General features: G+C 40.6%; 1 protein-coding gene across 22 annotated transcripts in view; it reads right to left on the bottom strand.

Annotated features, from left to right (window-relative positions):
• Positions 1 to 12,329, bottom strand: part of CELF4 (CUGBP Elav-like family member 4) — a 1,506,243-nt gene that overhangs the window by 36,607 nt on the left and 1,457,307 nt on the right. For 20 of the 22 annotated variants that reach the window (XR_013263988.1, XM_077463099.1, XM_077463092.1 and 17 more), the window contains one exon: positions 9,507 to 9,672. The exons of the other annotated variants lie outside the window; for them this stretch is intronic. Coding sequence is in view for 19 of the 20 variants with exons in the window: in XM_077463099.1 (XP_077319225.1) it covers positions 9,545 to 9,672 (128 nt within the window). In the remaining variant the exon portion in view is untranslated. The remainder of the gene's footprint in view (positions 1 to 9,506; positions 9,673 to 12,329) is intronic. 22 annotated transcript variants of the gene reach the window in all.

The following is a 12,329-nucleotide window of genomic DNA, read 5'->3' as shown; positions in this document are numbered from 1 at the left end:
ATGAACACAGGTATGCTATAAGGAATCTCATATAGAGTACACATCACAGCTGGGGTTGGTGGGGGAGTTGCAAGGTGATGGCCTAGGCACTACTGGCCGTGTTTGAACTGATTCTTCATTTATAGTTTTCTGAACTTCATCCTGATGGACCCAATGGGGACATCTTTTCTGGTGACAACTGTCTATGAAGGGAATTCCTCTCACTTTGTAGAGATTTCTTCTCCCCAGCAGGACACAAAAAATGTAAATAGTAGGGATTTTATCCCTTCCACACTCAAAACTACACTTTAAGTAAACACATACAAAAGACCATGTAATTATTGATCCGACACACTGCTACAGATACACTTGCTTGCACAGTTCCCAGCTGCTGGCTTCCCAAGTGGCTACTTCTCTACCTCAGAGTCAATAGCGTAAGCCCCCATACACACGGTCGGAGATTTCGACAACCAAATCCGTCGGAATAATTCAGACGGATTAATTCCGGAAGAGGTCCAGAAGTAATGTTGCAAACACACGGTCGGACTAAGTTGTCGGAAAATCCGATTGTACATAACGTGATGACGTTATTTCATTAGGACGGGACTACGTTCAGGCTAGTAGCCAATAGCTTTGGTCTAGGAATTTGATCTGAGCATGCGTGGCACTCGTCGGAGTAGGCTAAACATGATCGGAGTATGTCCGATCGGAGCATTTTGTCGGAAACTTTTACCGGCAAGTTCTAAAATTTGGTCCGACGGATATTCCGACGGAAACAGTCCGATGCAGACCACACACATTCGGAATATCTGACAAAACGGTCCGATAGGAAACATTCCGTCGGAATCTCCGACCGTGTGTACAAGGGCTAAGAACCAAAAGAAGGTGCACTCCAGAATAAAACATCTTAGTAAATTTTAATAAATGAATCGAGTCTAAGAGAGACCACCTGCCGACATGTTTCATTCATAATGAGTTTATTTGTAGACTCTACGACGTGGCTTTTTATCCTGAAATGTTGTACCTATTCTTATGCTATTGACCAGTTAAAGACCAGTTAATAGAAGATATGTCCACCACTACCTAATCAAAAGTTATAAATGTCATGGATGTGGATAGTGTTTTCTCTTCTCCTCTCAAGCCAAGCAAATCCTCAAGCCAATCCTCCTGTTGGGCACATGGAGCATCCACACTGGAAGGAAGGAGCCACCATACATTGATGACATCACTGTACTCCAAGTTTATTGCACAATGAAAGCACAATAGCAGTCCCCATCTGAAGGACCATTCCCCGCTAATGTGTAGGCATGGGGAATGGGTGTGCAGAGGCTCCTTCCTTTCTATAGATGATTTGGATTACAGAGAAAGTAAATGTCATTACACTTCCAGAATCCCTGACAGGACTTCAAAAATCTTTACTTTGTACTTCCATTGGTACTCAAGAATCCCTTCCAGTATTTACACTGACACTCACGGAATCCCTAACAGTATTTTAAATGGTCAATGGTCTTAGCAGAATCCTGCCAAGATTTACACTTTCCGAAAATAAAATTGGGCATGCCATTTGACCAAAAGTGTATTTACCATCCAGGCTTTGAAGTGGCCGGTGCTGCTTCTTCAAAGCAGTTATCCATGAGCACCTGCTATAATACTTAAGCCTGTTACTTGTTGTTGCTGACTTGGATTGCCTGACTATTCTTTCATATTCTGCCTTCTTTGATGCCTACGTTGACTACCTTTTGTTTGCTGCCTGCCAAGACTCCTGTCTTTAATAACTACTCTCTTGTCATCATCCTAGTTTACTGCCTATTCATTGTTGACCTGAACAGGCTAACTTCTGCCTTCTTGCCACCTTCCATGAGCCCTGACTGCGCTTTGGTCCCCTCTCCCTGTACTGTACCCTTATGGTACCTGCTACCCCCCCCCCCCCCCCCCGGTGGTGCAATTCCAGTGGTCATGACCTGGTGCAACAAAGAGTTCCAGGAACTACTAGGTTTCGGGCTTATCTTCACCAGAACTAGCTCTAGTGAAGACCAACTGGTACTTGGAATCCATGCCCTGGGAGAGTCCACATGACCTGTCAGAGGGTATCTTAAATGGGGGAGGGCTGGAATATATAAAAGGAAGGGTAGTGGGTACAGCCCTAGAGAAAGGGCTAATTGCATGTGCTGGATGGTTAAGGATGTGTGAACTGTCAAATCTCCAGGCTAAAGAGTTTACAGTATCATTATACATGGAAGACAGATGTTATGGAATTTCTTCCCCCAGGTTTAGAAATGGTTGTTCTAATCTGGTGAAAAATGGCCCCTTTCACTCTTGAGAACCAGTTCTCATTTTTGTCCAAAGTGTGCACCTCACTGTAAGGATGCCAAGTGGTTCAGTTGGAAGAAAAGTGAAGGTTGGGGCCATGGAGAAGGAAGGGGAGGTGCAGGAATTTATGAAGGAAAATAGAAGATTTGGATTTGGATGGAGAGCAGGGTGGACAGGGTCAATGGGGGAGGTTATTGTTGAAAGTAAAGGGTTAGATGGAAGAAAAAAAAACATGGGGCCATTTTAAAGAAAGAGAAGGTACAGAGATTGACAAAGTGAAAGGCAAGCCATAGACTGGACACCAGGAAGTTTAGACAGAGTAACGGGGGAGGGAAAGGGGAGGTGAGGTTTATAGGAATGGAAAAGCATAGTAGGGTATAGAAAGGAAAGGTACAGGGACTGGCAAAGGAGAAGAGGAGTTTAGGATTGGACAGAGGAAAGGGTGGACAGTGTGAAGGGGGCAAATGACCACTTGGAGGCAAGGGTGATGGGTAAAGCTAGATGGAAGAAAGAGAGGTAGGTAGGGTAGACTGGGGTGGAAAAAAATATGTTTGACTGAACTAGATTAATCCTTGGCAGGCATAAAAAAGCTGAATAACCTAAATCACAAGATAAATTAATTTTATCTCACCCATAAATATTAGCAAGCATTATTTTATGCCCATGCTTCCCAGGCTGTGAGCGGGTTAAGAAACCAGACTAGAGATAATGCCATGGAAGGAGGACTTCTGTTCATCACTTAGGCTCAAATTAGCAGCTCAGATTCACTCATCCATCTTCTGCAAACTGCACACACACAATGCTGACTTCAACTCAAACACAGTTATATTTAAAGCATCTATCATGTCAGCTGTGATTTAGATGGTGAATTTCTTAATTGTCTTTCTTTATTTCTCCATATGTCTTTTTCAAGGCATTAGCTGTTCTCGCCGAAGTCTTAGAGCTGCTATCTGAATTTCCTGAGAACGCTGGCCCATCAGTCTTTAACATTGTTACAAGGGTAATTTAGGTATACCGGAAAGCTGCGGCACAGCTCCGCAACCTTGCCGCATGCTATTCTTTTTTTATATATATAGAAGGTAGAGAGATGCATGGAAATCCAATGTCAAGGTTGCAAGGGATTTGGTGGACTGGAACATGTAAAGCCAATTTAAAAAAAAACCCTCCCCGACCTAAGCTTGCCACCTTCCACAAAAATTAAGGCCCATACCTTTTTTCCAAGGGTCTTCTGGTTGGTCCAATGATGTCATTGGTCATTCCTTTTTCCATGGGCGGTCCTTCTTGCTACACTGCATAGCACTCAGGTGAAGTGATGACATTTGAGCACTAATTAGTGTAATAATACTCTGAGCCTGGGCAGCATGATGATGCCACCCTAAGGGCGGGTCCATGACAGCCTGTGCTGACAGGAAGTTGGGTAAATGAAGCTGACTCAGAAGAACGAGGACATCTAGTGGCAGAAAGGAAGTACTGTGGGGAACAGCTCCAGACTGAAGTTATGTATTGCTACAAACACTTTTCCTTTATTTTTACTATTAGAGGGCTAATAATTGGATTTATTTTTAGGCGCAGAACAGCTTTTATTCAACTTACTGGCCATATCTACTTTTTAAGAAAAATCAGTAAAGGGATTTCCTAGATCAAAGACAGACTCTGGGTAAAAACAAAACCCATAGTGTATGAATTAATGCTTTGCCTGTGTCCTGTACAATACTAATGCCCTGTACACAGGATCAGATTTTCTGACAACAAAATCCATGGGATTTTTTCAGACGGATGTTGGCTCAAACTTGTCTTGCATACACACGGTCACACAAAGTTGGTCGGAAATTCTGAACGTCAAGAACGCAGTGACGTACAAGACGTACAACGAGCCAAGAAAAATGAAGTTCAATAGCCAGTGCTACTCGTCTGCTTGATTCCGAGCATGCGTGGCACTTTGTGCATCAGAATTGTGTACACACGATCAGAATTTCCGACAACGGATTTGGTTTTCTGAAAATTTGAGAACCAGATCTCAAATTTTGCGTGACGGAAATTCTTATGCAAAATGTGTGATGGAGCCTACACACGATCGGAGTTTCCGACAAGGTCCTATTACACATTTTCCATCGGAAAATCCTATCGTGTGTACAGGGCATAAGGATAATATGATGCAGTCTACCACTAGCATTGACACAGCAGTCTTTTTATTTCTGAGTCTCCCTGTAACATGTTTTTTACCTGTTGATTCTGCCAGAAGATATATTGATTCTCTATTTCCTGTAACAGGATAACAACACTGTTTGTTCTTCAGTGAAATCACTGAAGTGTTGTCACGCTGTGAACAGGGTTGTCTTACATAAGTCATACAGTTTTAAATAGATTTCAACTAAGAGATAAACAAATTAAAGCCTAACTCCAGCTAACACTGATTACGATTTTCCATGCATGGGCAAGGTAAAGGAACTGTATACTTTTCTGTACATCTATATATATTATGTTCAATATTTTTCCATTTCTCCATAATTACGTAAATATGAAATATACACTCATCATCAGCCACTTTATTAGGTACACCCGTTCAATTGCTTGGTAATACAAATTGCTAATCAGTCAATCACATGGCAGCAACTCAATGCATTTAGGCATCTAGACGTGGTGAAGGAGACTTGCTGGAGTTAAAGTGGAAGTAAACCCATGGATTTAAACAGTTAAAAAAAAAAAAGGCATGCCGGGAATGCTAACTGCGCATTGGCTGTGCTCTCAGCCAAACTATCAAACCATCCAATGGTTGGTGTCATAACGAATCACATGTGTAACACCATAGCAGTTGAAGATTAAACAGAGGCAAAGATGGCAGCTTCCTTGGCTGAAAACGATAGGGGAGTTTACTTCCACTTTAAGTGACTTTGAAAGTGGCATGCATGTTGGTGCCAGACGGGTTGGTCTGAGTATTTCAAAATCTGCTGATCTACTGGGATTTTCACGCACAGGCATCTCTCGAGTTTACAGAGAATGGTCCGACCACACCGGGTGCCACTCCTGTCAGCTAAGAACAGGAAACAATTCGCACAGGCTCACCAAGATTGGACCATAGAAGATTGGGAAAACGTTGCCTGGTCTGATGAGTCTTGATTTCAGCTGTGACATTGAGATGGTAGGTTCAGAATTTGATGTAAACGACATGAAAGCATGGATCCATCCTGCCTTGTATCAACGGTTCAGGCTGCTGGTGGTGGTGTAATGGTGTGAGGGATATTTTCTTGGCACACTTTAGACCCCTTAGTACCAATTGAGCATCATTTAAATGCCATGGCCTACCTGAGTGATGTTGCTGACCAAGTCCATCCCTTTATGACTACAGTGTACCCATCTTCTGATTGCTACTTTTAACAGGATAATGCCCCATGTCACAAAGCTCAAATCATTTCAAACGGGTTCCTTGAACATGACAATGAGGTCACTGTACTCCAATGGCCTCCACAGTCACCAGATCTTAAGCCAATAGAGCACCTTTGAGATGTGGTGGAATGGGAGATTGGCATCATGGAGGTGAAGCCGACAAATCTGCAGCAACTGTGTGATGCTATTATGTCAATATGAACCAAAATCTTGGAGGTATGTTGATAATGTCTTGTTGAATCTGTGCCATGAAGAATTAGGGCAGTTCTGAAGGCAAAAGGGGGTCCAACCCGGTACTAGCAAGGTGTACCTAATAAAGTGCCCGGTGTGTATATTTTATATTTATCACTTCAAGTAGGGGTTGGAGATATCACACCATATCCTGTGGTGTGAGCCATGCAGGAGGGAAACATCTCCTCACTCTAGCAGAAAGTGGGCTGTCTGACTTGGAAAGTTATACCCAGGTGCTCCCTAAAATGTAGACAGTGCTGGCATTTCTTATTAGTAAGCCTTGCATACGTAGTGTCATGGATGTACCCTGTATTGAATATTTATTTACACATTTAAAAAAATGTATACACATGGGTACACTTTTAAAAGCTGTTACACTTTACCTTTGTGCCCCAGGCATCAAAGCAAAGGTGCCACTGTGCCGAAAAAATGCATGCACCCAGTAGAGACATCTGTAATCTACATACTTGTTTCAGGTGAGTGTCTGACTAAATAACGCACCTTTAAAAAAACAAGTTAGCAACGGCAGCGCCAATTCTTCTATCCTAACAGGTTGCTTTATGCACACACCAATGTAAAAATTGCCCCCACCCCCACTTTAACCATTCTGCTACCTTAAAATGACAAATGGTAAACAATTGAGATACTTACCTTTCCTGCAGAAACTGGTGCAAATACTCACCTTCAATGTGGTCATGGGGTCCAGAGTCAGAGCACTGGCCACATGAACTCTTCTGTAATAGTTAATGGAATGGATGCTCAGGCAGAACTGGCCAATCTGTGAGTTGGCCTAAAACTATGATACTCAACTCTAGCAGAGATAACATGGCCAATGTTACAGCATTGGGTCTACAGAATGGCGTTGGAAAAATGTATTTGCCTAACAACAATTTTAAGGATTTTAAGGTGCTGCACGGTGCGACAGACTTGACAGATGAATTTTAAGGTGAAAATAGATGTGCCATCTTAACAAGAAACAGCTACTCTTATACCTAAATTCCCAGTACCAATTCTACTTTAAAATGAAGACTGCACAATAAAATAAAGAAAATAAGGATAAGTTACATATCTGGCTATATCATTTGACACTATGACACCTCTTAACATCCAAAAAGAATTAGTGCGGATCTAACAGGTACAAATGAGATAACACTCAAACTTTATACAAATATTGTACATTACTTATACAAATATATGGATCACCTTTATCCTAAAAAAAAAAAAATACCTATATAATTAACAATATCTTCTCTTGGTTGCCAACATGCATTGTCAAATATAAATTCCATTCCTGTACAAATATCACATAACATATGATGGTAGATGCCTTTAAGTCAATGTGTTTCTCATAAAGCTTCTTCAGGACCAGACGAGGATAGCTAAATGTGAAAAAAACAGCTCACTAAGCCATATATATATATATATATATACATACAAAGTATAAGTCTCATATTTTAAATACATCTGAGGTGGATGGAAGTGGCAGCCAAAAGCAAGATGATCCCCCGGGGAGTGGAAACTGGGACACAGAGGATGGATCCGAATCACGACCAGAATGAGACCCCATTTAGGCTAAAAGCCAAACTTTCTTCTTAGAAAAAAAGAAGATATAGTCACCTATCCTTGAGCTAATAATTAACATTTTATTTAAAACAATGACACTATTTTAGTTGCCATATTGAAACCGTCCTAATAGTTGAAGCAAGCAGAGACAAGCTGAAGGTGCTGGGGAACATTATGACATTTTGGAGAGAGATAGGAGTGTTCTTTGCTTTTTGTTAGTGATGATGTTCCTTTTTACCTTTTTAAGCTATTAGCCTAATGCCCCATACACACAGTTGAACATTCTGACCACAAAATACGTCAAATTTTTTCCGACTAATTTTGGCCAAAACTTGTGTTGCATACACACGGTCCCACAAAGTTGTCGGAAAATCCGATCGTTCTGAACAAGGTGACATCAAACACGTACTCCGGCACTATAAATGGGCCAGTAGCCAATAGCTTTCATCTCTTCGTTTATTCTGCACATTCGTGGCACTTTGTCCGTTGGAATTGTCTACACACGATCGGAATTTATGCAATCGGATTTTGCTGTTGGAAAATTTTAGATCCTGCTCTCAAACTTTGTGCATCGGAAAATTCGATGGAAATAGTCCGATGGAGCCCATACATGATCGGATTTTCCGACAACATGATCCGATCACACATTTTCCGTCGGAAAATCCGACCATGTGTATGGGGCATAAGGGGGGTCTTAAACCAGTCATTGTTCAGATCCATTCTCTCTGTCCCAGTGTCCACCCTAGGATAATAACCCACTTTTGGCTGTCACTTCCATCCACCTCAGATGTATTTTTGAACATTGGTACATTTAGAAAATGTATCTGTGGAAAGTAAAAACAATGTTTTAAAATATGATCATTATACGTTGTATACTGTATATACATGGCTTAATGAGCTGTTTTTTTCACATTTAGCTATTACCATTATCTCCTCATCGGATCCTCGGCTGGTCTTGAAGAAGCTTTATGAGAAACACATTGACTTAAGAGGATCTACTAACATATGTCTTGTGATATTTGTACAGTGTATATATAGCCTATAAATAGAATTTGGAATGTATATTTGACAATGCATGTTGGCAACCAAGAGGAGATATTGTTAGTTATATGGGTTATGGTTTTTAGGATCAAGGTGATCCATACATTTTTATAAGTAACAATAACGTGATGTACAACATTTTTATAAGTTTGATATTTCACATATGTACCAGAAAAATCCACACTAATTATGTTTCGGATGTTAAGAGATATAATTGTTGGATGTGATACAGAGGTGGTGGCCTCTATTTAGTACTTGACACAATGACAACTATTTTGTTGGTGAAATTGACTTGGTTGTTGGCTAAGACACTTGACTGATAATGTCAAAGACAACACGATAACACATAAAAAAAGCTTCTGTAACCCAACTATGTTTTTGGTCGTCTTGCACTGGGTATACTTCATTGTCAGCTGTTGATTGTAAGATCAACATAATCTTAAACTGATAGAGTGTATCTGTAGCTTTTTTTTTTCGTGATGTTTCTGGTAAGTATGATGTTTCTTCATTTCCTGTTCTAGAGGCACAACAGGAAGTGAGAAAACACCTCTACCGACTGTCACCAGATCAGGTGTCCCCCATTTGAGGATTTCTGCTCATTTCCTGTTCCAATGGCAACTGTAGAAAACTGGATTACTTTTCACTCTCTATACCGGTGTCAATAGTCACCAGAACAAAAAGAGATGGGGAATCTGCCCTTCAGAGACACAGACAGCGATATAAGCCTGATGAGGTTCCAACCATTCCATTCCCGAACCAAAAGTACAAAAAAAAAGGTTTTGGCCACAGATATACTTTAAGAATTGCAATTACCAGATATTTTAGCTGTAATTAGCTCTATTTCAGTTCGTTTTGTGCAATTAGTCTTGAAGAAAGGCACCTGTAGATACCATGAACCTTGTTAAATATGTCATGTTACCAAAAAAAAAAATTAGTTCTCACTCTCGCTTTTCTATCCAGTCTTGTCACTAGCCAGATGTTGTCTCTGGTTGACCTACCTGTGCTAGTCCTTGTTTCCAGAGGCTCCTGAAGTGTCTCAGTAAGGGCGGTTGGCATCTTTCGGCCTCTTGAGTTGCACCTTCAGCCTCTTCATGCCAATCTGAAAGCCATTCATGGCCTGGATGGCCGCCTGGGCACTGGCAGGATTGTCAAAACTCACAAAACCTGTCAAAATACGAAGCGATGTGGGGGCTTAACAAGCCGAATTTATCGGAGGACCAAACACAGATAATGTAATTGCTAGGGATGTGAATGAGAAGGAGGGAATTCAACAGAGGTAGATGATCATGAGCGATTCATGTTGCATATCCTAAAAAGCAGCACCCATCATATTTAGCGGACAATAATAAAACTTTCCAGGTTAAAGTCAGCAAAGAAGAGACACACCCTAACATCCGTTCCTGAAACTCAAGAAAGCTTAAGATTCTGTCATGTAGATATCACAGCACTATATATAAAAAAAAGCAATCCAAGCCAAGCCAACCAAACAGGCTACATAATGGAAAACCAAAAACATATTTCACGTGAAGTATATTTTGTGGAATAATTATTCAACCATATGACACAAACTTTAAAACAAGATGCCTATTTTTACTACATGAAACATAAAAAAAATCTAATCAACCATTTTTTAGAAACCACAACTTTCCCCCAAAAGAAACGTTCACCGTGAGTAGGTTGTAGTGTTAGAACTTGAATGAATGAATGAATTACTTGTATAGCGCACAATGCAAACTGAATTGCCTCTAGGCGTCCCCCAACATGACAGTATTTGGGCCCTGTGACTAGCCACTCAAATCTGAAGGCTGTTGTACAGTGGAAGTCACATACTTCCCTTACCCAGAATTTTTGCTCTATTAGCCCTTGTACACACAGTCGGAGATTCCGACGGAATGTGTCCTATCGGACAATTTTGTCGGATATTCCAACTGTGTGTGGTCTGCATCGGACTGTTTCAGTCGGAATATCCGACAGACCAACTTTTCCAACTTGCCGGTAAAATTTTCCAACACAATGCTCCGATCGGACATACTCCGATTATGTGTAGCCTACTCCGACGGACAAAGTGCCACGTATGCTCAGATGAAATTCCTAGACCAAAGCTATTGGCTACTAGCCTGAACGTAGTCTGGTCCTAACGAAATAACGTCATCACGTTATGTACAATCGGATTTTCCGACAACTTAGTCCGACTGTGTGTATGCAACATCACTTCTGGACCTCTTCTGGAATTAATCCGTTGGAATTACTCCGACGGATTTGGTTTGTCGGAATCTCCGACCGTGTGTACAAGGGCTAAGAGCAAAAAAGCTCAGACTGGGGACGGCAGATGGTCAAGTTTACCTTGCTGGGGGGAAGGTGGGATCTCAGGAGGCATTGTCACCTTGACCAAGTGTTCTTAGACTCAACACAGGCTGTGTTGGCCAGAAAAAGGCAACACAAAATCCATTTTTGCTTCTGCCGAAAACCCCCAAAAATTCTTCCTGAACACCTAAATAATTATATTGCTCTATTATTAGCCTTTAGCAATTAAAACATTGGATATTATTAATTGCTCTAAAATTATCCAGTGCTTTTTAAATTCCCTTTGTTGTTTTTTTTCATTACTATGTCATGCAGTAAAGTACTCCATGGTTTACCCACTCTTCCTCTACTGAATAAAAAAAATCCTAATCATAAGCAATATTGTTGTTGCAAGTATTTTAGTTCTGAAGGTAAAGTGTTTTAAACCTGAATGAAGTCATTATTCTTATTGGTAGTTCCTATTCACTAAATGGCCTTCTTTCTTGAAGGGGGTCAGTGAAGTCACTCCAGTGGCACTTGCTGGCTAGCATTACAAGCCTTGAGCTGATTAGACCCATTAGATTGAAAAAGCCTTGTCCACGGGTGGTGTTTTGGTTCAGGAAAGGCTGCGTGATTGCTTTGATGTGGGGCATTTATCTATATGCCTGTCGGGTAAGGCATTACCAAAGGAATATTTGGAAAATTACCAATGTTATATTGAACTTATAGAATAGAGCTTGTAGAAATGACTATCTATTAAGGCCCAGACAAAGTATTAGCTAAGTATGTGGAACAGAGGTCATCATGGCTTCAACTAAAACAGGACCCCAAGAAACTCCATTTCAAGACACTAGTGGACCTAAGGCAACGATTTTGTCCTTCATCACTTTTATTTGAAAATTGGAACCTTAAAAAGACAATATTTTTTATATGTGTTGCTCAGATTTCACAAGTACTCAACTCTGTGCTTTTGCAAGTTTTAAATATAATTGAAATACAACGTGTACAGTGCCTTGAAAAAGTATTCAGACACCTTGAAATTTTCCACATTTTGTCATGTTACAACCAAAAACGTAAATGTATTTTATTGGGATTTTATGTGATAGACCAACACAAAGTGGCACATAATTGTGAAATGGAAAGAAAATGATAAATGGTTTTCAAGTTTTTTTTACAAATAAAATATGTGAAAAATATGGGGTGCATTTGTATTCAGCCCCCCGGAGTCAATACTTTGTAGAACCGCCTTTCACTGAAATTACAGCTGCAAGTCTTTTATGGGGATGTCTCTACCAGCTTTGCACATCTAGAGAGGGACATTTCTGCCCATTCTACTTTTCAAAATATCTCAAGCTCTGTCAGATTGGATGGAGAGTGTCTGTGAACAGCAATTTTCAACTCTTGCCACAGATTCTCAATTGGATTTAGTTCTGGACTTTGACTGGACCATTCTAACACATGAATATGCTTTGATTGAAACCATTCCATTGTAGCTCTGGCTGTATATTTACAGTTGTTGTCCTGCTGGAAGGTGAACC

The sequence above is a fragment of the Lithobates pipiens genome, unplaced genomic scaffold, assembly GCF_037356315.1.
Source record: "Lithobates pipiens isolate NorthernLeopardFrog02 unplaced genomic scaffold, aLitPip1_a1.2 Scaffold_3, whole genome shotgun sequence".
NCBI lineage: Eukaryota > Metazoa > Chordata > Amphibia > Anura > Ranidae > Lithobates > Lithobates pipiens.
This window is presented reverse-complemented; position numbering and strand designations above follow the sequence as displayed.